At 35.3% G+C, this 24,552-nt stretch overlaps 1 protein-coding gene across 4 annotated transcripts in view; it reads right to left on the minus strand.

Annotated features, from left to right (window-relative positions):
- LOC106061351 (putative phosphoenolpyruvate synthase) overlaps window positions 1–20,114 on the minus strand; it is a 40,893-nt gene extending 20,779 nt beyond the window's left edge. The window contains exons 1-15 of one of the 4 annotated variants that reach the window (XM_056036794.1): window positions 19,976–20,114; window positions 13,648–13,789; window positions 11,472–11,638; window positions 9,272–9,528; window positions 8,705–8,770; window positions 8,027–8,140; window positions 7,822–7,928; window positions 7,509–7,564; window positions 7,363–7,415; window positions 6,694–6,824; window positions 6,081–6,228; window positions 5,392–5,581; window positions 4,106–4,168; window positions 1,349–1,398; window positions 216–379 (exon numbers count right to left, since the gene is read on the minus strand). In XM_056036794.1, the coding sequence (XP_055892769.1) occupies window positions 216–379; window positions 1,349–1,398; window positions 4,106–4,168; window positions 5,392–5,581; window positions 6,081–6,228; window positions 6,694–6,824; window positions 7,363–7,415; window positions 7,509–7,564; window positions 7,822–7,928; window positions 8,027–8,140; window positions 8,705–8,770; window positions 9,272–9,528; window positions 11,472–11,638; window positions 13,648–13,768 (1,687 nt within the window). In that variant the 5' untranslated portion in view covers window positions 13,769–13,789; window positions 19,976–20,114. Of the gene's footprint in view, window positions 1–215; window positions 380–1,348; window positions 1,399–4,105; window positions 4,169–5,391; window positions 5,582–6,080; window positions 6,229–6,693; window positions 6,825–7,362; window positions 7,416–7,508; window positions 7,565–7,821; window positions 7,929–8,026; window positions 8,141–8,704; window positions 8,771–9,271; window positions 9,529–9,637; window positions 9,970–11,471; window positions 11,639–13,647; window positions 13,790–16,382; window positions 16,674–16,973; window positions 17,103–19,975 lie in introns of those variants that run through there. The other 3 variants (XM_056036795.1, XM_056036793.1, XM_056036796.1) reach the window with 3 other exon arrangements.
- Window positions 20,115–24,552: the final 4,438 nt, after the last annotated feature.

A 24,552-nucleotide genomic window follows, 5' to 3' on the forward strand; every position in this document is an offset into this window, starting at 1 on the left:
TAGAGTATTAGGTCATGGATTGAAATTTGAAACTAACAATAGATAGCTATGATATTTTTAAAATATAAGTATTTATTAAAAAAAAATAGTATAGACTGCATCAAAAAATAATTTTGTAAATAAGCATTATGCTAAGAGATTTTGATAATTCTATCTAAAAGACTTAAAATATATCTAAAATGAATATTGGATACTGTCGAATAATTCAAAAGAACCTGCAGCAGAAGATCTGATGGCTAAATGAATTCTTTCATAGTGGATATCAATATAGTCTTTCAAAAACTGTACTATCACTTCCTGGACTTCTGAATCAATGTCTGTAGAATTGATAACTTGAACTGTGTGAGAACAAGCACTAGCCAGATTGGCATGGTCATTTCTGGAGATGTTAAACTTATTGTGAATTAATAACATAACAGAGTCTAAGAATGTTAGCACAATGCAAATCCTTTACAAATATTACCATATTAAGTAAATCTTAGAATTCCATTCATGTTCTATATTGATTGAATATTTGGTTATTATTTTGTTGCTCATTTTGCATTTAAATAGAGATAATGAAAGTATTAGCTGTATATGTATACAGGGGAGCGTGGTGGCTGAGTTGTTAAGGGCTTCGCTTCCAAACCTGGGGTCCTGGGTTTGAATATCATTGAGAACTGCGATTTTGAATTTCGGGATTCTTAGGTTGCTACTAAGTTCATCCAACTCTAATGGGTACCTGACTTAAGTTGGGGAAAGCAAAGGCGGTTGGTCATTGTGCTGACCAAATGAATCCCTAATCATAACCATAGGTAAAAGAAACAGATGATCTTATAGATTGCAGGGTCTGAAAGGGGTACTCAACTTTACTTTATATATATTATATATATATAGTGCTTTTTTTAAAAAAAGAAATAGGTGCCAGTACTTAGTAATGGACTGCCTTACTTTTAACCACTAATAAATTAATGATAAACGTTAAAATGCAAGAAAAGTAATCTTTTTTTTCCCACATTGAAAAAGGTGCCAGTATGCAAAAAAAGCACTGTATATATATATATTTATTGATATATATATATTATATATATATATATAAATATATACATATATTAAATATATATATATATATATATATATATATATATATATATATTATATATATATAAATATATACATATATTAAATATATAAATATATATATATATATATATATATATATATATATATATATTATATATATTTCTTTTAAATGGGAACAAAATCACAGAATGTACAAAATTTAAATTTGTGAAAATATTTTATTGTTCGTTAAGAAACATAATTTTGTAAACAGTAGTATAAGATAAAAATTAAAATCTTGTCTTACATTGCTGTAGAGCAAATGTTTTGAATGGCTTCTTTGATGTCAGAATTGGTCTACACAGACAAAAAACATAATTTGTTAGAATGATTGGAAATATTTATTAATACTGTTACGTTTCTCTCTCTCCCTACTCAGGCCTTCTGTAAACACTGCTAAACACAACACAACACATCAAGAACTTGACAACAAGAGCTCAACAATAATCTGGTACTTTAATAATGAGTGATTAAGTAGATAACAGCCAATACTAGACAATTGGCATCAAACACAACAACTAAAATGTCACTCTGTACATCACCGTACAAAACTCTACTGTCTCTCTTTCTGGACTTGTACATCAACACATGAGGACTTGACCAGGACCGACTTCATAGCTGACTAACAGTCCCGGTCTCGACGCTCTCCGGTCTTGAACTGCCGCTTTCCTACACAGTGTCACTCGTACACGCAGGCTTTCGATCACATGACCATAACATTGGTCATATTTGCGTGTAATCGTGTAATCATAGTACTGTCCCTTGTCCATGGCCCTGCTGACCTGAGTGATTCACCTGTGTGTCAGCTGAGCCTATAGTTAACACTTTTTCGACGCCAATAGGGTTATAACACTGCCCCCTTCTCAGATTTGTCCGTCCCGAACAAAATCTATCACACGACATGGGCAGTGGAGTTGAATCGATGCAGGAGGAGGTCTATCGGTGGGTGCGACAATGGGCTTATAGTGCCATCTCGATGGAGCCATCTGCGTTGTATACTGCGTATGTCTCTTTCTCCTTCTGCTCCAGTTGACCTTCACCTGTTTGCACTGGCGTTGTGGTTGCATCGCCATGCACTTTGGACTCAGCAAGCGTCGCCTTCTTCTGTCGTTCACTTCTGAGAGCAGCCACTTAACACATGGGGAGGGATATGTCAGGACAGGGGTCACCAAGATCGTTGGTCTAACAGGTTTCTTCATGGGGCTTTGAAGAGAAACTTGGGTGTTGGGTTTCAAGTTCACAGGAGGGGAAATTGTGGCTAACATCATCTTCAGGATTGTCCGGAGGGCAAACTAGTGGAGCAAGTTGGCAGCACTCCACTTGCGAAGGACCCTCATCTTCAGCATCAGGCTCCAGTTCACTTACTTGACCATCATCAGGGCTTCTCACTATGGTCTCGTCAGCAGGACAAACGTCTGTTGGGTGCAGACCTTGCCAATGGGTTCCTTGGAGTTGGCGTTCTCCCTGCAAAGCTCGACACACAAAGTTCTTGCCAAACATCTGGGTGCAGCCATCAGGATTCGAATTCCTCTCATCAGCACTGACAGATTGACAGATGTCTTTAATGTCCTCAGCTACAGGCTTGAGGTAAGACACGACGTTGTCTTGTTCTATCTGGCTAATGGAGGCACTCACGTCATGGACGTCTGTAGCAAAAGCGTTGGTTGAACTATTGGTCTCGGTCTCTTCTCTTGTTTCTTCACCTGTTTCTTTCTGCGAGTCACCATTGATCACATTCTGAAAGCCAGCCAACATCTGTTTTTGAAATGTGATCAAGAGCTCTACCACATCAGGTTCGAGTTCAAAGAGGTACGTGTTCGGATCTTCCTCTTCATCCACCAGGGCTTGCCGGAGACGTTCTTTAAGAGTTTCGTTGTTCCTTTCGTAGTACTTCAGTCCTCGCCATTTCAGCTCTTGTTTCAGTTCTTTCAGATTCAGTTCATCTAGCAGTTTTACAGAAGCCATAGGAAATCCCACTTCAAGACACCAGTGTTACGATCCTCTCTCTCCCTACTCCGGCCTTCTGTAAACACTGCTAAACACAACACAACACATCAACACATCAAGAACTTGACAACAAGAGCTCAACAATAATCTGGTACTTTAATAATGAGTGATTAAGTAGATAACAGCCAATACTAGACAATTGGCATCAAACACAACAACTAAAATGTCACTCTGTACATCACCGTACAAAACTCTACTGTCTCTCTTTCTGGACTTGTACATCAACACATGAGGACTTGACCAGGACCAACTTCATAGCCGACTAACAGTCCCGGTCTCGACGCTCTCCGGTCTTGAACTGCCGCTTTCCTACACAGTGTCACTCGTACACGCAGGCTTTTGATCACATGACCATAACATTGGTCATATTTGCGTGTAATCGTGTAATCGTAGTACTGTCCCTTGTCCATGGCCCCGCTGACCTGAGTTATTCACATGTGTGTCAGCTGAGCCTATAGTTAACCCTTTTTCGACGCCAATAGGGTTATAACAATACTTAGGGACATTACGTTCGAATCTAAAAAAAACTTTTGGTTATTTAAAAAATTCTGTTTCAATGTTTAAATATCAAAAGTAAAAGTTCAATTAAAGAAGTCAATTTGATAAGTGCCATGTATAAACACAATGTTTAAATAGTTACGTTTATTTTGTATATTTCTTTTAATTGTTGTACTTCTCTTGACATGCATGTTAATCAATGAATTAATCTCTGCCAAGTCACTGGTTTTCCTGGCTGACTCAGGCAACCCATGCTCTAATAGCACTAGGGAAAAAAAGGAGTATTTGTGCAGAAATTGCAGTCCATATGGGATACTGAATGTGTCATAGTATTTTATTTGTTTTTTTTTATTTGAAGATTATGGTTTAGTTTTTCATGCATAATAGCTACTTTACTTTTTCTTATACTTACTCCAGCACTACAATATGTAAAACAAATTTATTTTATAAAAGTTGCCTATTTGTTGAAAATAATGTTTATTTATGTATTTGAACTAACCTTCACATGGAGATCAAAGCACTTCAGTGTTAGACAAAAACCTGGTGAAACTTTGGCACTGACCTAGAAAAAACATGTTTTAATAAATCAGTGTCAGAATAGCAAACATTAAAATTTATGTAGGTTTTTATGAGTAAAATCAACACACATTCATTACCTTATTTTTTTTTCTCTAAATGTTTTCATTAGTTCTAAATTTAAAGAATAACAGCCCATTCTATTTATTTTTGTTCAACATGTTTTGTTTTTTTTTACATTGAAGAAAGTGTTCAAGGTGCTGTTTTTTTTTCACCCTTTCCTTTAAACAAATATATTTAGATCAATGAATAATGCATGCTTTTTTATTTATTTCTATACCACATGTAATATTTTTTTATTCCAATAAAAAAAGTTATACAACTTTAATTAAAACATATTAATTTATACATGTTCAATTTACATGATAAAAATAGATGTAGAGAAAACCTCAATAATAATAATTGGAAATAATTCCAAAGACAAAGATTTAACATAATGTAGACAACTAAGTTTCTTGAAGAATTAATATTTGTAATCTCTAAAAATCTTTGATGGATTTCAATGAAATATAGTAATATTTAAAAAAAAGCAGCTTTTAAACTATGTATTTTTAAAACAGAATCTATTCAATCAAATATATATTCCATAGGATAAAATTTTATAAAACAACTAACAATATAATGTATATTACTTTTAAAACTAAAATATATTAATTGACCATGCCCAGTATTTTTATCACAGTAAAGAACTGTTAAACATTAGGTTTGTCATATCTTTAAAATGGAAGTTGGTACTATTTGTTTATTTTATAAGTTAATTTCACAATAGTTGTTGCATTTCCTGAATCTCCCTTCTCTCTACACTCTTGTTTCCTTTCTTTTCTATGTATTTTCTATGTATTGCTTAAGCTGAATAATTTTACTTCATTTTTGAAAAGCAATTTTTTTAAAATTGTTATTGGACCAAATTTTCCACAAATCTATTCATTATCTGAATGCAATATTTAATTCATTTTTAGATTACAGTATAACTCTTTTTTGAATAAAAAACAATATTTTTTCCAAGAAGTTTTGATATTGGAAGTAAAAATATTTTTCAAGTTTATTAATGTACATTCTGTTCTCTGAGCCAGAACTGGGAGAGTCCCTTCAAAAAACCTGGTGATCAATATAACAAGCTTGAAATACGATCTATTTGTAAAACATCTATGTGAACTAATTGCCTATTTCTTACTTTGAGAAGCACTGAACTAGTTTTGTTACAAATACCTTGGATTCAATGCTTGTAAGTTGTGCTAGTTGTGCCCCTTTGCCACCAACCAAAGCAGGAGACTGACAAGCTAAAGAAGTAAATGGTAGAGCTAGCAGATGTGAATTGGTCTTGATCACTTCAGAAGAAGGTTCCTCAATAAGATCATATACTAAAGGAATGTTTTCTATGCATGGACCTTCTGGATTTCTAAGGGAAGTAAAAACAATGACATATGAACTAGAATTGCAGCAACAAAGACTTTTATTAGTATAATCAGAAATCCATGCATGAAAGAAATATTTCATCATTTTATTCTTAAATTTTGAATAACTTTTGAACACAATTTAGCCCTTTTGTATGACTATGACAAAACATTTCCATAAAACTTGATTAAGCAGAAAAATGTTTGTTTGTAAGCTTATTCCATCTTTGATGGGAATGGCAATCTCTGGTTAATCAATTAGAAAAATTACCAGGTCTACAGCTATGCAAAATAATTGAATAGGATAGCTTTTTTCTTTTTCTTTCCACATGAATGTCTGTCTGTGGCATTTTAAGTCTCATGAGACGTATTTCTCCCTTTGCAACTTCTTGTGTGATTAAAGAGGCCAATTCTGGGCATGTGTAATGAATGTTAAAATATGTTTAAAGACTTAAGTCACAGTTCATTTAAGTTTGCTAATATTATAACTTCAAAATGTATTACCTGTAAAAATATTCACTGATTCCCCTTCCTTTAAAAGAATTGACTTCAAATGTTGTAAATGCTTCAAAGACTTTACCTCCCCTGTCATTCTGTAAGTACCAAACACAAGTTGTGTCCCTTGTCGCCCTCACATTAAAAGTTTGTCCATCTGTAAAAAGTTATAAATCCTGGTTGTTATTGCAAGCAAATATTTTTCAATAATTTAGTAGTTATGATATACAAACTGGAGATAAAAACTTAAAAAAATAAACTTGATACAAATATTTTAAAATAATTTCCAGAAGATTACACACCCATGCATATGACATATGTGACAAAGTGGAAGTTAATTTTACATGTAAGATTAATTGTTTTGTTTTATTAGAACTAGTATATATTTTAGAACTTATAACTACACTTCCAAGTTTCAAAGATTTCTTCAAAAGCTCTTTAGAATATGTATGTCATAAAGGTCAACTAATATGTATGTCATAAAGGTCAACTAAAGAAGTATTGCACTGAAGGAAAAAAAAGATTGGCTGAAGTCATTACACATCTTAGTGCAGGTAGTATATACCCAAGAGGAATATACTTTTGTGATAACTGACAGAAATACCAAGATGCAAAGTCTTACCTGCTTTAAAGCCAAAGGTCCATGTCTTAGGTGGCTCCTTTGTGTCTTCTCCAACTTCCCAAATGTTTAACATAATATCTGTCACAGACACAATGTCACCAGTTGCATAGGAAACATAGCCAATTTTAACACTGCAAAGAAAAGGGAGGACAATATAAATGAAGTTTTTTTTAAAAACTGCATTTAAAAAAACTTTATTTATACCAAATAACACAGGAAACAGAAACAGCCTTCATTCATTCTTTATTTTTACTCTCTATTATTCAGTTAACTCCCAGGTCTATATTTAGGGCAGATGTTCATTGTTTCTTGAAGATAAAAAATGTATTGAAGTAGGTCAGGGCACTCCCTGGGCTTAATTGCCACTGAGAAGGATGGATGTTCATTATTTCTATTGTTGATAATAGTATATTCAATAGTAAATCTAAATACAAAACATTTTTATTATAGTAATTTCTATAGTAGAACTGCCTTTTTGTATGTAGATTTTGATAAAAAACATTATTGAGATTAATTTCTGGTGTTGTGGTGGAAATGAAGTTTCAAAATAATGAACTGACGTAGAGTTTGTTATAGTATGAACTATGACTAATAAAAAAAAAAGCTTTCTACTGAAAAATAAGTTTGGTTGCTAGAAAATACCATTCTGCAGAGACATAAATTACTTACTGTGACATCAGGTTTGGCTGTGAGAAAATGCCAACCTGTATTGACATTCCTGTCTGAAATGTATAGAAATTAATTGGGTAATTACATAATAAAAATGTAAGCAAGGTTGCAACATAACAGTGGCCAACATTTCATCCTTTACTTACATCTAAATAAATATAATGAATGATATATCTGTGGAAACAGCGCCAGTCACGAAGTCCTACAAAAAAGAAAACAATTCATTAACATGTCTGCATTTTTTAAAATTTTGTTAGAATAATTTGTATGACAAAAATCACAAGAAATTTAATTTATATTTAAGCTATTCAGATCATTTTAAACAAGACATATTAAGTTGATTACATTTTATGCAGCCTTACAAAACTGAAGAAAAGTTCGGAAGATGAATTGACTGAATTGGCGACTTCTGTATATAAACTTAATTAATGTTGCCACAATTTTAAAAAATGAATGTACCAAAGCTGTGGTCTCGAACACTTTGTAAAGTAAGTTGTCTTTCTTGTCCTTCAATATTAATTCTTCCTCTTAACTCACCCCATTGGTCATAGTGAGTCTGATGATTGCTGTGGGTAAAAAAAAAAGTATGACTCCCTGGCTAGCTCAGAAATTTTTTCTTGTTTTAAATTATAAGGTCTATGTTACTATTTCTTATTATTCTTACAGTTTTAGTCTTTCAAGGAAATCTTTGTTCCAAGTCTCCCGAGCTACACTGTCTCCAAGTAGTGACACTGCCATATCAGTATCTGTGTTGAAAGGCTGAGAAAAAGCATTCCACCTATTACAAAACAGATGGAGAGTAATTTTTTTTTATGCAAAGAAAATTATAAAACAACTTGAAACTTTACTTTTTTACATGGCAGGGGAACTTCACTGTCCTTAGAGACATATAACTTATATGACAAGTTCACTGTCCTTATAGAATTATTTCAATGTCTTTGTAAGGAAACTACTATATAAGACATTTAAAATTTTTTAAAGAGGCTTTGAAAAAACAGTGTTAAAATAGAACCAAGCTTTTGGTAACAGCTTTAACACTTTATTAGCAGGAAAGTAAGAACAGTGAAGTCATGTAATAATGAGCAGAAATGTTATTAAAAAAAAAACAAAAAACTGTAAAGTCCATCACTATGATAAACATATTAGTGCCAGAATAGTCTCATAGCAATTAAATAATTAACAAACCTAATCTGAAACTTAACTACTTAACTTACAAACTTAATCTGAAGTTTCAGATTCATTTTTCAGTATTAACATTTCTTTAATTGAAATGAATAATGATACTATTTCAAGAAGGAAGGAAGGGCATACATACAATCATACAACAATCATACAAACTTACGTTAAAGAAAAACTAGTTTCCAGGAACTCCTCAGGTTTATCTGTGATCTCATTGCATAGTCCCTTCCTGCATAAGAAGAAAACATGCATACACATTAAGTACAACATAAAAGAGTGATAGGAATCTCAGAGAGGTAATTCAACCTACAACACTACAACAACATAACTGGGATTAAAAATATACATTCAAAGAACAATTTATAATTTAAATGGCTATTTATTATTATTTTTTTTTATTCATTTTGGTCAGAACTAATAAAATTGAGCCAGAGGAGATTGCTGAGTGTGTCTCTATTTATAGATGGATAAAGCATATTGCATAACTCTCTGTGTTGTTTGAAATAATAATTTTTTATAATATTTTGGTTCTGATATTCAAAGATGGGAATGGAAAATGGAGCTTTATTATATTGATAATTGGGTTAACATGGCCCTAATTTTTTCTAAAATAGTTTATTTTAAAAACTTGAAATTCACATAGATCTTTTAAAACGCTGAAAGTAATAAGAAAGAGAACAAACAGGATATATAACCGATATATTAACATATCTTGAATTCCAATAAAAACCTCAATTTTCCACTGTATGTCAACTTCCACTTCTTCATTGGCTCAATAATTTCAAAGGAGAGGCCAGCTGCCCGAAAGGTTTTACCATCAGTAAAGTAAACGTCAGTATCTGGATGCCTTGGAAGTTGCAGACATCCAAATCTGGGAAGCTCTAGAAAAAGCCAGACTTCTGCAATACGATCTCGTCTGCGAGCTATACGACAAACTAGCTTGACTCCATCTTTGTTGGTAGCACCAAAATAGCAAGTATCTATTGCCTGTAAAAGAAACGCGTTTTTTTTAACTATATTTTTATTTTAGAATGAACAATTATTGTGTTTGATTTAGATAGAATTCTAGATTCATTTATAACAATTGTAAAGTTACCGTAATGTAGGCCTATTATAAAATTAATAAAAATGTCTCATAGAAGACAACTCTACTTGCTCCATTATAACTACACCAAGTTGTAGCGACGTGGGCGACTTCTGTCCATAATGGTCAGAAGTGAACAGTAGAAAAACTCTGGCAGACACTTTCAGCACTACTCGTTGACTAGGGAACATAAAATAGCTCAAGACGAACATTACTGTGTCTAGTGACTGCAGTCACTCAATGAACTTCTCTGTTATAGCCCTATATGTTGAGTTTGTTCTCTTTTTGAGAAAAAAAATGAAGAATCATTTGAAAATCTGAAACAGTTTGTCATCGTTGATAAAATTATATCAACAGCTGGGAAAAACCTGTTTGCTTTTCTACAACTTTTTACTACAAGAAAGAAAATTGAGAAATGTGGAGACCGTCATGGAGCTGTGTAAGACTTATGTTGCGTCACATCCGGGCGAAATATTACAAAAGGATGAAGACGGTCAAGAAATCGAATTTTAACAATCTCCACAACGACACGAGTTACAAAGAAAGAAACAGAACAACAACGTGGTCTACCACTAAACAGAGATAGACCTACAGGTCTATACAGAAAGAACAAAATGAGTATAGACTAAATCAGTCATCTGTCCAGAGAAGTGGAGTGATATGCTTCGACTGTGGGAGAATAGGGAATAGGGCACATAGCAAAGTAGTACTGGCTTTTGACCGCTCCAAATATTGGGATCTCTACTTTACAAGAAGGATCTAGATAAAGATAGCAGAAATTCATACTAGGCCTGAGTATTGATACTAATAGTAGAAGTAGGCCCTACTGTAAAAGGCAGTTTCATAGATTGTTGTATATTTAATTGTTCAACATTTGATGGCGTTGTTAACAGGTTATAGTTTATTCTTATTGCTTTTATTAAATTTATATATATTTATATATATATAGGCCTATATGTTCTTAATTAATCCCTAGCGGTTCTTTGCATTGTTGAAAGACGTAAGTTTATGTGTCCATGTCAAAGCCATGTCAGGAGTTCACAAGTTAGCCAGGAAAACCAATGACTTGGTAGTATATATTTAAGTCATTAATTAACATGTATGACTAGATTGACTTAAGAACACTCGTAGGACGTAATAATCTTTTTGAAGTAACGTCTGTATCTTCATAAGATAAGATAAGATGTCTGAAGCTTAGTTTTAATGACAAAGAATTTCTATTTGAACATGAAAAGTTAAGACACATTTACCAAGTGTATGGCTGGCTGATCGTGTGGAATGTGCTCTCATGCTCTGGACTGCTATTACTATGCATCTTGCCATCTCCTATCACCATGTAGGAAGTTTGCGCTACATAGTAATCTTAATTTCTGAATAAATGGTCTAAAATTATTAAGTCAATCAAGGGATTATCATAAAAGTAACCTTTTCAGACCTTGCAATCTTTGGGGGCAGATGATTTAAAGCTCATTTGTTTCTGTGACAAAAGGTTACCAAAAGTGTCATGTGGTTAGCACAACGACCATCCGCTTACTTCCCCAAAGTATGTCAGAAACCCATTAGAGTAATGTGGACTCGTATCATATGAAAACACAAAATATCTTTCTTTTTTAAAACAGTAATTTTTGCTGTGTTTTTCTTGTTTCAGATCTTCCTTCAGAGTTGAAGATAATCTACTTCCAAGTTTAAACCTTCCACGGGACGACGGGGGATGGCAGCGGTCATGGTATGAACCCATGAACCCGGACCATCGAGAAGACCAAACGACAGTCCAGGGCATACTACACGACCAGGCAGCCATCCTGGGTCTCCCATGACTCTCTTAAGAAAACACAATTCGACTTACAAATTTATCATCTTTTAATAGCTGAGGCTTTTCCATATCTTCATCAGAAAAGCCACGTCCATATCCTTGTTGACCTGTACCATTCGTATGTTTGTTTTCTGTTCTTTTAGTTGAACGCATTTTAAACAAAACATAAAATAGTATTCTTTTCAACCAATACCATCTTCCTGAGAAAAGAGGAAATGGAAAAATAAACATTTTATCAGCTTCGGAAATATCAAAATTGCAGTCTGATGCATCGGTTAAAATGACACTTTAAAAAAAATTTAATAATGATTGTCTTCGATTGTGAAGATTAAAGATGAGTGCAGTGTTTCGCATGACTACGCAAGCCCAGTTGCGACCTGCATTATTTGTCGCATCTGATGCAGACATATCTGTCGAGTTTTGCGCATGTTTTCGTATGCGCCTGTTTTTGTCAAGGGCTTTTATTTGGCCTCATATTTGTGTACGCGGCCTTTGTGAAAGCTTTCCTACAGCTAACCAATGCAACAAGAAAACATTAAGAAACTGGAACAGACACAAAATAGAGCAGTGAAATTCATAACTAACAAATATTCACATTTGACTAGAGTAACCAAGTAACTATAGAGCACTCAGGTTTCAGAGTCATACAAAAATATGGTGAGAACCACTGCTTTATACATATTTGTATTGGTAGGCGAAGTGACCTATTTCGCCATCCTGTCAACTGGAGGCGACCAAAAACGCTGTTGGCTTTATTGAGACGCAACTTGAAACTCTTTATTTACCAAATACGTGGAGTGGTTGACAAATTATGGAACCGGCTATCCTTTAGCTTCCTTTGGAGAATTCTGGAGTATGACCTCCTTTTTTGTGTGTTTTTTTTGAGGTTAAAAGACCACGCGAGGCAGCAGTTTCAATTCAATTCAATCTCACACACTATTGACATTCTAATTCCTACTCACAAAGATATGGACATTCTAATGCCTACTCACATAGATATGGACACTAATTCATTTTTTATTACTAGTCACACACACACACACACACGCATAAAATTACGTTCGCCCCTCCCCCCTCCCACAAGACTATCTAGGTAACGCAGCAACCTTAGGCGCCAGTGTTTTTCTACATTTTGATCTTCAGATTTTGTTGCACATGTCTCTAGCGAAAACAATATGCAATGTAGCCAACCAAGTGGATGAGAAGACTTCATTCTTATAATTAGGCCTATTTAGTTTTTACAGAGCTTATGTCAACTCACTCCGTAGTCTGTCTGTCTGGTACAAATTGTGTACTCATTATTTCTCCCTCTTCAAGTTGAAAATGTTCCCAATTATTTGTTGTCCCGTACAAAGCATTAGTAAAAAAAAATAACCAATTAATTAAATAATTAGTGGTAATTAATTATTTTTGTTTGATAAAGAAAAGGGGAAACAAATCTTGCAGCATTGATATATATATATATATATATATATATATACGTCTCTCCAACAATGCAGGCTCTCTTCAAACTGCACCACACGACACAACGAACTTTAAAAACCTCACAACTCAGGGCTCCAAAGTATCAGTAACAGTTCAATTGCAAATACATTACAAAAACCTAGTCTCTGCTCCGCACTGACTCCACACACCGTGCTGGTTCTCGCTTCGTACTGGTCACATTGCGAGGTAACATGAAGTGTCGTCATTCTGACACACTCGCTCTTATATAGTGTCTCTACTGGCCTACTCGAACTTTCTTGACCACTCCAGTTGATCACTTTCGCCGTGACTTGCGTGCGTAATATTTACGACATTGATCCCTGCCGAACTGGCGTGCACTGTCACTATTCACGGTTGACCGCTCGTCCTGCGCTGGACTGTGATTTGGGTAGGCTAAAAACACACACAGTTACGACCATCTGTGTCACCACCAGGGTTATAACAATATATATATTGCTATATATATGGCTGTAAATGTAATGTGCAGTTCTTTCCTTTCCATAAGTTTAGTTCTGTTTAAAGTTTTATTTATATTTTTCCTGTTTAAACATTGATACTGTTTTTACAAAAATACTTGATTAATACTCAAATACGTCTTTATAAAGACAATGGGAATACACAAGATTTTTGTTCTTGAAAGCAAAAGAAAAAAAAAAGCCGCCTTGGCGCCCTTTAGTACTCACATCGTGCACCCATATTATAGTAAAGCTGCTGTAACGCTAACCTGGTAGTCTGTAGACGTTGACTACGACCCTGTCACTCTTGAAGAACAACTTGACTAAGGTGGCAGCAGCAACACAGATCAACACTGCGAGCAAAATCATTTCCATCGAGTTCTCTTTCATACGTTGATCCCAACCTCAAACCTGTCAATATATGCAAACATATCTTTACCAATTTAATTTACAAAATTACCAGACATTTACAATGACAGAATATTGCACTACACAGCCGTAGGACAAAAGTATATATATCCAGTTCAACATGATAATCTCAAAAAATGAGAACCTTCTGTCTGTCCCATTGCCATTCTAACACGGAACATTTTCCTTATAACTTTCTGGAAAAGGATTTGCCTTAAATCTCTAGCTTAAACGAGTGACTCATAGAGAAATTATAACCAAAAGAGAAATAATGGCCCAAAGAGAGATACTGATAAAAAAAAGAAATAATGGCCCAAAGAGAGATACTGATCAAAAGAGAAATAATGGCCCAAAGAGATGATGATGACAAAAAAAAAAGAAATAATGGCCCAAAGAGAGATACTGATTAAAAGAGAGATAATGGCCCAGAGAGATAATGGCCACAAAGAGAGATAATGAGCAAAAGAGAAATATTGGTTCAAAGAGAGATACTGATCTACAGAGAAATAATGGCCCTAAGAGAGATATTAGTACAAAGTTAGTGGCTTCAAAAAGGAAATTTGACTGATAATCAACTGAGAATAAAAAATTATGAAAATCTCTAGCAGCTTACAAAGTAGTTATTGTAGTCTTATTTTCTTATAGATTACAGACGTTACTTCAAATAGGAAGATTTTATGTGTCAATCATGTCATGTATGTTAATCAGTGACTCTGGCAAGCCGTTGATTTTTCTGGCTGATTCAGGCAACCCATTCCATTCTCTTGTGTGACTAAAACATAACACGGCCGATGAACATTATCAAATCAATGACACAAACAGATAAGATTATCACAAACATTGAAGCATAGTTTATCTTCTCTTTAAATAAGAGATAGTCAAAAGTTGTAACCTAGGACTTAGGACTACATTGCTATGGCAGTATCAAGTGACACCATAACGCTCATATATATATATATATATATATATATATATATATATATTATATATATATATATATATATATATATTATATATATATATATATATATATATATATATATTATATATATATATATATATATATATATATTATATATATATATATATATATATATATATATATATATATATATTATATATATATATATATATATATATATATTATATATATATATATATATATATATATATATATATTATATATATATATATATATATATATATATATATATATATATATATATATATATATATATATATATGTTGTAACGAATCTCACTATCCAGGCTCTCTGCAAACTGCACCATACACCACCAGCTTAAAGAACTTGACAACTCAGGGCTTCAAAAAAACGTAAAGGTTTAATGTCTAATAAATAACAGCCAATACTGTACAATTGGCAACACGTAACACGGACTGTACAAATAGTTCTTCGTTAACACCGTACCGACGTATCAAGTCTTGCACTGGTCTCTACGTCTCGTTCCGGGCTTGCACTGGGTTCAACAGTTCAGGACTGACTTCACACACTAGGCTCGTTGTGTCGGACTCGATCACAGACCAAGATCAAGAAGCCGTTCCTCTTGACTGTACTTGACAGTACTCCGCACTGAACCGTCGTAATGCTCCGTACAGAACCACACCGCTGAACTGTGCTGTAGTCGACCGGACTGTACTGAACCGGGCTGTAGTGGACCTTCTGTCGTGAACCCTCTTGACTGCGACACCTCCGCTCTTTATATAGGGTCCCTACTGGCTTTCTAGAACCGGACAGAACGTCGCTCGACCATTCTGGGTGGTCACATGACTACATCCCTCGTGACGCTCCTGAGCTCTGTTCACGTCGCCGATGCTTCCCGAACCGTCATGTTGTCTCGGCTGACCGTCGTAACTCGTCACGGTTGACCGCTCGTCTAGCGCTGGCCTGTGGTGATTTGCGTCGGCTGACTACACACATACCACTACCCCCATATGTGCCACTATCAGGTTTATAACAATATATAATATATATATATATATATATATATATATATATATATATATCAATCTGATATAAACTTTTCACATGTAAATTATGAGTGTGGTGTGAATGTACATTTTGTTTTCTTACAGTTATAATGTTTTGTTTGGTGTAATGCACAAATTGCAAGTTGTAAGACAAATTTCCTTTTTCCTTACGGACATAACGATTATTATTATTATAATACATACTTAATATATATATGTATGTATGTATGCGTGTGTGTAAGAGTCTGAAGTGAAAATGGCTAGTTCTCGAAATGGACGTCCAGTTCGTGAATTAGCCGACTTCGTGCTTTCGACGTAACATATGTAGCCTACATAAAACGCCCGACCAATAGTGACCGCATACAACTCCTTTTACTATCTTGTTTCTACAATAGTTGAAAGTGCGCACAGAAGCATATTTTGTAAAGAACAACTATTCGTACTATTCACGCATCCATCGGCTGGATACTCCCATGGACAGATCCTTGTTGTCGAAAATTCGAATACTCAATACGCAGTTGAAAGTGCGCATTGAAACACATTTTATAAAGAACAATTATACATGTAAAAAACTATTCGTACGTTGAAAGAAATAAGTGTCCCTTACCAGAGTCCTAAAGGTAACACGACTTGGGCCGCTAATGTGTTCAACTCGCCTAGCACACGTCACTTATCACACGGACTGACAAGCGGTCTAATGTCACTGGATCAAACAAGCTCAAAACAATTTAGCCTACACATGCTTACAGGTTGCAGTACTAAGCGTTTGAGTATTACTATATATTTTAACATTTAGGTAGACCGCCCCGACATTAGTTGTTTAGCAACTCGTTTTATAAGACGGCACGTGGTTTTGTTACTTGTTTACACAATGCTTCTCGGCAAAGACCTATCCATGGGGGTATCCAGTCAATGGAGGCGTTAACACGACGAGATAAGAAAACCTTAGCGTCTAGATTGCACTTCAAATAAATTAATAGTAATATCTGACATGCGCATCTCACCAAAACCTCTTAGAGAAACCGCAAGATAGACTAAATTTATTTAGAACTTTATCAATAGAAATATGAGATTAGAGTAGTTTTTAAAATTTAATTTAAATCTAAAAGTCAGTCTAGTGTTATTATTGTCAGCGGCTGCTAGATAACTGAAAAAAAAAACTCTTAAAGAAAATAACAGCTAGTACACGGGTACATACTGCATAGGTCAGTGGTTGGTGATGGGTCGATCCTTCAATCCTTGGAGAAATCCTTTTCTATATAGTCAAGAGATGGTCAAGAGTTTCAAGACCCTTGTGCCTAACTCTTTATTGAACTCTCACAAAGGAGAGCTGAGGTATTCATTGGAAACAGACTGTTCAGTCAACTTCACATATTAAGAAGCAATGCCTGTAGTCAGTGATTCTCAAACTTGTTTTGATTATGGGATAAACTTTTTCGTTTTATTTGTTTCTTTTCATGTTTCGGAAATTTTTTTTCAAGTTGAAGATTATTGCAACTTTGTCCAAACCTCCTGCAGGACAGCGGAGGTCAGCGGCGGATAGGATTCATACCCGGAATCATCGCGACCGCAGTCCAGAGCGCATACCACTGTTGTTTTTTTTTTTTTCACACGATGAGGCAGCCAGTGGTCATGACTGTAATGTTAGACAACGCTATAGATATGAAATAACCCACAGAAGCTTTACGAGTACATTCTGCATCGAAGGGCTTCTCGGAAATCAAATGTCTGCTCTAAGGGCTAGTGATAAAAAGATGAGAAACACTACCATAAGTGTATTTTGAATTATCTGAAAGGTTAAAGGTTTAACCAAACTATAAGCTGTGTTATGTTAAGTGGGATTTAAAAAAAGACATTTAAATATTGCAGTGCTCTCTCCGCATTGTTCACATAATAACCCTTATGATACTTCAGAAAATGGAAAAGTCGATCTCATATGATATACAACAGACATTTTATAATGTAATTATTTCTATAAATAATCAGGCGCTGAGTGGCTGGTAATGCATGTATGACATATATACACATATAACACAAGACTTACAAACACACACATATAATTAACATCAGTAATCTAATCTAACTGCAGAGCTAGAGAGGAGAATCCTTGCAATGGTATTGCGATGCTACAGAAGGATCCTAGGTATTACATTTAAAGACCACACCACAAACCAAGAGATTAGAGACAGGGTTACTGCAGTGAAGATGACCTGCTAACTATCGTTAAAAAAAAGCAAGCTTAAAAGCTATGGCCATATTACAAGGTCTGCCAAGACTTTCCTTCTGGGAACAGTACCAGGAAAAAGAAGAAGAGGCAGACAGAGAAAGCGATGGAAGGACACCATAAAAGAATGGACGGGCCTGCCATTGAAAGAGGTCCTAACTAAGGCAAAAGACAGACTAAGGGAGACCTAATTTAAAATGGTAAACCTAATACCTAAAACATAAAGTAACATGCATGCCTATTCCTCAGAGATATCAACATCTTGATGAAACTTTCCATGAATATGGCTGCCTGTCGTTTGGCCGTCTCGGGTTCAGACCCTTCTGACATGGAGACGAAAAGCTCAAGGGCGATCTGAATGGAAGGATGTACTGAAACATGCTAGAACCACCCATCGGCTGTGGTGCCACTACAACTATCCATATCCGGCCCTGCTATTTAGTGATGGGTGAATACAGAGTAAATTACTTGTTCTCTTTCCATGACTTCTTGGTCACAAAAGTTAAGTCCGGCCCTGCTATTTAGTGGTGGGGGAATACTACTTGTTCTCCCCCCCCCCTCTTTTTTTTTCGCCTCTAAAATTTTTTTTGGGTAACTCTAGTCCGTCCGACCTGCAGAAATAAAAGAGTGATCTTTCCATTACTTGGTGTCCAAACTCTTGAGCCATGAAGAGAATTATATATATATAGAGTCTCGATGTTCCCATTATTTTTATTTTATGTCTAAACTGCAATAAGGCTTGTCTTCCAATCCAAAGATTATTGAGGAATGCAGTATTTCCAGTGGTTACGCAGCCCCAGCTGTGACCTACATATTTTGCCACCTTCTCAGGCAAAACCACTGTCCACCGGTGATCGATTTATATTTTCTTTTCTCCGTCTACGGATGTTCTCGGCAGCGGATTTTCTTTTGGTCTCAAATGTGCTGTCTCGTTCTGAAGCCGCCTGCAACCAAATGCTCTCTTCTATGTCAGTTAAATCAAGTTTGAGCCTTAGCTGGTCTTTAAAACGTTTCCTTGGGGCACCTCTGTTACGTCGACCACCTTTCAGCATACGTTCGTCCCCCATACGAGCCATAAGAGCCTAATAAGAGGTCCCTTTATACTGTCCATACCTGCGTTCATAAGGACATCGCTGTTTGTAGTGCGGTCTTGCCAACGTATGGAGCGCAAGCATCTTTGGTGAAATCGTTCAAGTAGTCTTTAGTTGTTTTCTGTATAATACCCATGTCTGAGATCCATATAGAAGAGTTAAGAGAACCACTGCTTGGTAGACAATAATTTTGTAGGCAGGTGGAGCGATTTATTCCGCCAAACTGCAATATCCAATAGTGTACTATGCAAACAGACGTACTTCTTTTTATTTAACTGTTGGTGAATGGCTGCCTGGTCGCGTGCAATGCGATGTCATCTCGATGATCCCGGGTTCGAACAATGCCCACCGTCGTCTAGCTTGGGCTAGAATGTAAAAATCTTCAATTCTGTATAGACGTCATAAACATTAAAAAAAAAACAACAACTGAAGCTTTAATTTAGGAAAATAAGGGAGACAATTCTTTTAAAATATATTTGCGATTATTGTAATTAGTTGTGGCACTTTGTAGCAAGATGAAAAGAATCTAGAAACTGTTTCAAGTTAGTGTTTTTTAATATAAAGAAACACAGTCAATATAAATGTAACAACAGTTGGTAGAGTTAGTTACGGTTTTGTTTTGTGTATTTTTGGCAATGTAATCTTTTACTGAATAAAAAAAAAGAGAGTTATGTTATCATTGCCTGCTTGATTCAATGCTAATAAAGAAGTCGACGTTTCATACTTCAACCAAAAACTGAGCATGCAATTCATAAACTCTTGCGTAACTATAATACACGAATAGAAATAGTCCCAAATCTAGTTGAGAATTCTACAAGCTAAGATTTGTTTGACAAGAAGCCTTTGTAGCCAAGTGAAATGTTTAAAAAAAAAAATTCAAGTTACCTGTATGTCAGTACATTCAAATACTGCAGACTACACATGTGTTGCTCGGAGAATATAGGCCTGGTATTGTGGAGTATTGAACACATTTATTTTACAGATTATATAGACTTTGCAGTCGCGGGTGCAGTCGCGGGTGCAGGGTCAAAGATCTCTCTCTCTCTCTCTGTATGTAAATCGTAATTGACAGATGTGGTGGTATAAGCAGGGCCGGTCCTACAGATTGCGGGGCCCTATGCGAAACGGTTTGCGCGGGGCCTAGTCTGGGTAGGGATGGATAATAAGTGAAAATTAAGATGTTGTGTTAGAAAATAAATTCTTCTTTGGCTTTGCATTTTATACATAATAGGAATCACGGTCAGATTAACTTGATGAGTCATCTACAGTAGATAGTAGTTTTCCAACAAAAAGCCGATATACATTCAGAACTGCCTTTTAGATTTACATTCGACTAGCAAAATATCGCTTTTTTTAATGCAAGAGATCGAGATAGATTCAGATCTATATTTATATTCCAGTAACTATTAAAGTAAATTAAGTATTTGAACCTTGAACTTCCTATTTTTGGTTAAAATTCGATCTATTGTTACATTTTTATTAAATGAAAGCTGTGTAATGACACAAGATGCGTAGAAGTTGATGGGAATCGGGTTTTTCCTAAGTAATGTGACGAGTAAGAACAGAGTAGGATTATGAACAAGAAGAATAACGGACAAGACGCCTAAGAAGAGGACGCTAGGCTAGCGACGACAGAGGACTGTGCCCTTTTTATTGTTTATTAAATTGTTGAAGTTACCAGCCTGCGTTATTAAGTATATTCTTGATTCATTCTGTTGTTGTGTCATATGGACTCGCATGCACCATTAACATATATATACTCATCAACAAAATAGACCATCAACAGATGTGGCGACCCACGACGGCCAGGGCGTCATTTTGATCTACAATCTAGTTAACTTCGTGTTCTGGATATATCTATCTACAATTCTACACTTGGCGAAGTACACTGGAGAAGTACTGGATTAACATTCGTTTATTTCTACTAGATCTACCCTACGTCTGTGCTAATTATCTGGACTGCAGCTGGATTTTGGCATCTTTGTTCCAGTGGATCTAGACTTTCTATTAGAGAAAATTCGAAACCGTTACCAGCGTCTAGCTTTGTCAGCCAGGTTAGATATTTTTAGATTGAACCTGGATCTATATATAGATCTATATTGACTATATCTATTGTGTCTGAATCCAGAACTATTTCGTCCGTGTAAGTGATCTAGGGCCGGGATCGGCAACCTGCGGCTCGCGAGCCACATGCGGCTCTTTGGGTGTGAAGCTGCGGCTCTTTAGTTCCACACGCAAATATAATTTATTTTATCGAAACATTTTTCAGAATAGTTCTGAATCGTTTAACGAAGAATAGGCACCGATTCTATCTCTCAGCCTTATACCCCCCCCCCCATTACACGCGTCAAAAGTATCTTCAGTCGTCGGAAGCTCTCAAATGTCGCCGTCGTCGGGTGTTTCTATATAGGTTTTAATTTGCTTTCGACGCAAGACGAAACGGCATCTTAACCACGTGCTTTGGCGGTGACGTATAGTCTGTTGTTTCAAGTAAGTGGGTTAGAAGCGAATGATATTCTCAAAGTTAGAAGCAATCTACAAGTAAAGCTAATCTGGCAAGCTTTGCGGTACCAATAAAAATTGCACAAAAAGGCAAACCATTTTCAGATGGTGAGTATGTCAAAGACTGCTTCCTACGTGCGCCTGAAGAACTGTTTCGTGATTTCAAAAACAAAAAAAACAAAAACAGAAATCTTGAAAAAATAGTCTTAGATATGCCACTATCCGCTAAAACAGTACAAGATAGAATAGGTAAAATATCTTGAAATGTAACATATTTGCAGGTGGAAGATATTCCACTTTCTTCTGCCTTATCACTTGCTAGTCTTGCGACATAAAAGGCACGGCATAAGTTGCCCATTTTCTCAGGTGTATGTCTTTCCAAGGTCCAAAAGATCTTTCAGGATTGCTACTCTCATGACAAACTAGAGGGGAAGATAGAGCGAATGTGGTGCAAAAATGCCTTGAAGACAATAAGATCCGAGTTAAATAAAATCATTTAAACAGCAACTGATGGAGCCAGAAGTATGACAGGAAAAATTAAGGAGCGACAACGATTCTTTGAGTCAAATAAACCACCAAATTCTTACATTTCACATTCACCAAGAAGCGCTTTGTGTCCAAACAATTATGTCCGAAATAGTTGAGGTTATAAATTTGATAATCAAGATTGTAAACATCATCTTATCAAAGGCACTCTACCATCCTCAGTTGAAAGAACTCTAACGAGATGGAGACACAGTATTCCGACATCCTTCATTACATTAAATGTGATGGCTTGAATCGTTTTGCTTTGTGCTTGAATGAAATAAATACATTCCTAAATGAAAAAAAAAAATAATAACCCTGCATATGAGAACGACAAATGGTCGCAAAATTATACTTTATGGTGGATATAACAGCAATTGGCAAGAAAAAATTGTGGCTCTTTAAAAACTTTAAAATTGGGTAAATTGTAATTTTTGGCTCTTTCGACTCAAAAGGTTGCCGACCCCTGATCTAGGGCAGTCCGTCGTCAGTATACCTCTATCTAAATATATATACCTCAAGAGTGAAGATACCTCATTTTGTCAGGTTTATCTGTTTATTGTGAGTACGGAAAGTCATCTGAGTCTACATATCTAGTATCTACAAGCTGACCGTTGGATTGAGTCACCTTGTCAGGTTTGTTTTTCAAGCTATTAATTGACTGTTGCAGTGTTGCTGAGCTTACAATCTAATCTACACACGAGTGATGGTATACCCTACTACCACACTGCGTGACCATCTAATCAACTTGTAAAGTTGACTAATTTATATTCATCAAAAGAGAGAGTTGGACTTAGTCATTTTTTTTACCTCTCTTGAGACAGCACCACCAGCTTGTCTCAATATTGACTTATGTTCCTGACCTGAAGACAGAAGCCAGCACCAACAGATCATCAAGTGGAACCGGAACCTTGGAACCTGACCAGAGGACTTTATCTGAGATTCGTACCATACTGTGGCAGCACCAGGAGAGATTGGCTCAACTCAGTACTGCCTGTCGAATAGCCTTTGTGGGAGCACACCTTGCCTTGCCTAAGACTAAGACAGTGGGGAACTTGGGTGGAACTGACCGTTGTAGCTCCGTGGACTGAACAAAGGGGATCTAACTAAAGATACGTTTATTTTTTCTCTCCATTATTATTAAATTAAGTCTATTAGGGACAGTAGATCTTTGTTAAGAGCAGGTTGCCTGATAAGGGCGTCATTATAGGACACATTAGAAAGTGGACCTGCTCCATTTAATAAAGTCTCGATGATTGTTTAGATTGTCTTGTTTTGTTCGTATCCACGTACATTTTATTTTTTTTTAGAAGTCAGGTGAAGTCATCTTTATTTGTCTCTTTCAGTGTATACTTCCTCTAAAAAGTCTCATCTCATTAGAATAGATTTATTTTTTTGTGTCTTATTACGTTTATTTTACATTATTCTTATTATATATTAGTAATTTTATCTTAAGTAGATAAGGTAAGCCACGTTTAATCTAGATTATAAATTCTAGATTGTTTCCAGGTAGTAACTAAATTGTTATACCTATGAGAGCCTTTGATCTATTTTATCCTGAAGACAACTGAGTCTAAGGAGTAATTATTTATATATAGATCTTTTGTCCCGATTAATCGGTTGACATTATTTTATAGATGTGTTTAAACACAGTCTAATTGGTCAGAATAAAATTTTTTGTCAGTATCACTGGATTGTGATTTACTGTTGGAGGTATAATATTGATTTATCTATTTGAAGTTGTATTGAAGTTGTATTGAATCTAGACTAGTGACTAGAATAGTCCTAGGGGTATTTATTGGCAAGAAGTAAGTCCATTGAATTAAGTATTGAGGTATTGATATTTGTTTATGTGGCCTAAAGTAAGTCCACTGAATTAAGGTGATATAAAATTTGGAGTTGTATTCAAGTATTGTGGCTGTGAGTAAGTCCACTGAGGTAATATTTGTTGATATAACATTGAGCAAAGGTATTTAAATATATAAATATATATATATATATTACAAGAAGTATTTGAAAGAAAGTTTTTGTGAAAACTAAATTGTGATATTTAGGCCAATAGGGAGGTCATATCAAAACTATATTGAGACATTGTTTAAAATAAAATAAGCATAATGGCAACAGCTCCAAACTTTGATTATATGGAGACTTTTCGCCAGCAAATTATTGCTGAGGCTAAACAGCTAGAACTTAAAGGAAAGGACCTAACTAGCTATGTACAGCAAATGGTGACAATAGAGAGAGATAGAATAGATAAGATAGAAATGGAAAAGAATAAACTAGATGCACAATTAATAAAAGAAGAAGCAGATAGGAAATTACAATATGATCTTGAGAAATTGAGAATTGAAGCTGAACAAAATAAACAAAAAGTTAATAGCAATAATACTAATGATAGATCTAATACTAATACTACCAATGCCCCAGACAATCAC

Source organism: Biomphalaria glabrata, chromosome 7 (assembly GCF_947242115.1).
Source record: "Biomphalaria glabrata chromosome 7, xgBioGlab47.1, whole genome shotgun sequence".
NCBI classification, from domain to species: domain Eukaryota; kingdom Metazoa; phylum Mollusca; class Gastropoda; family Planorbidae; genus Biomphalaria; species Biomphalaria glabrata.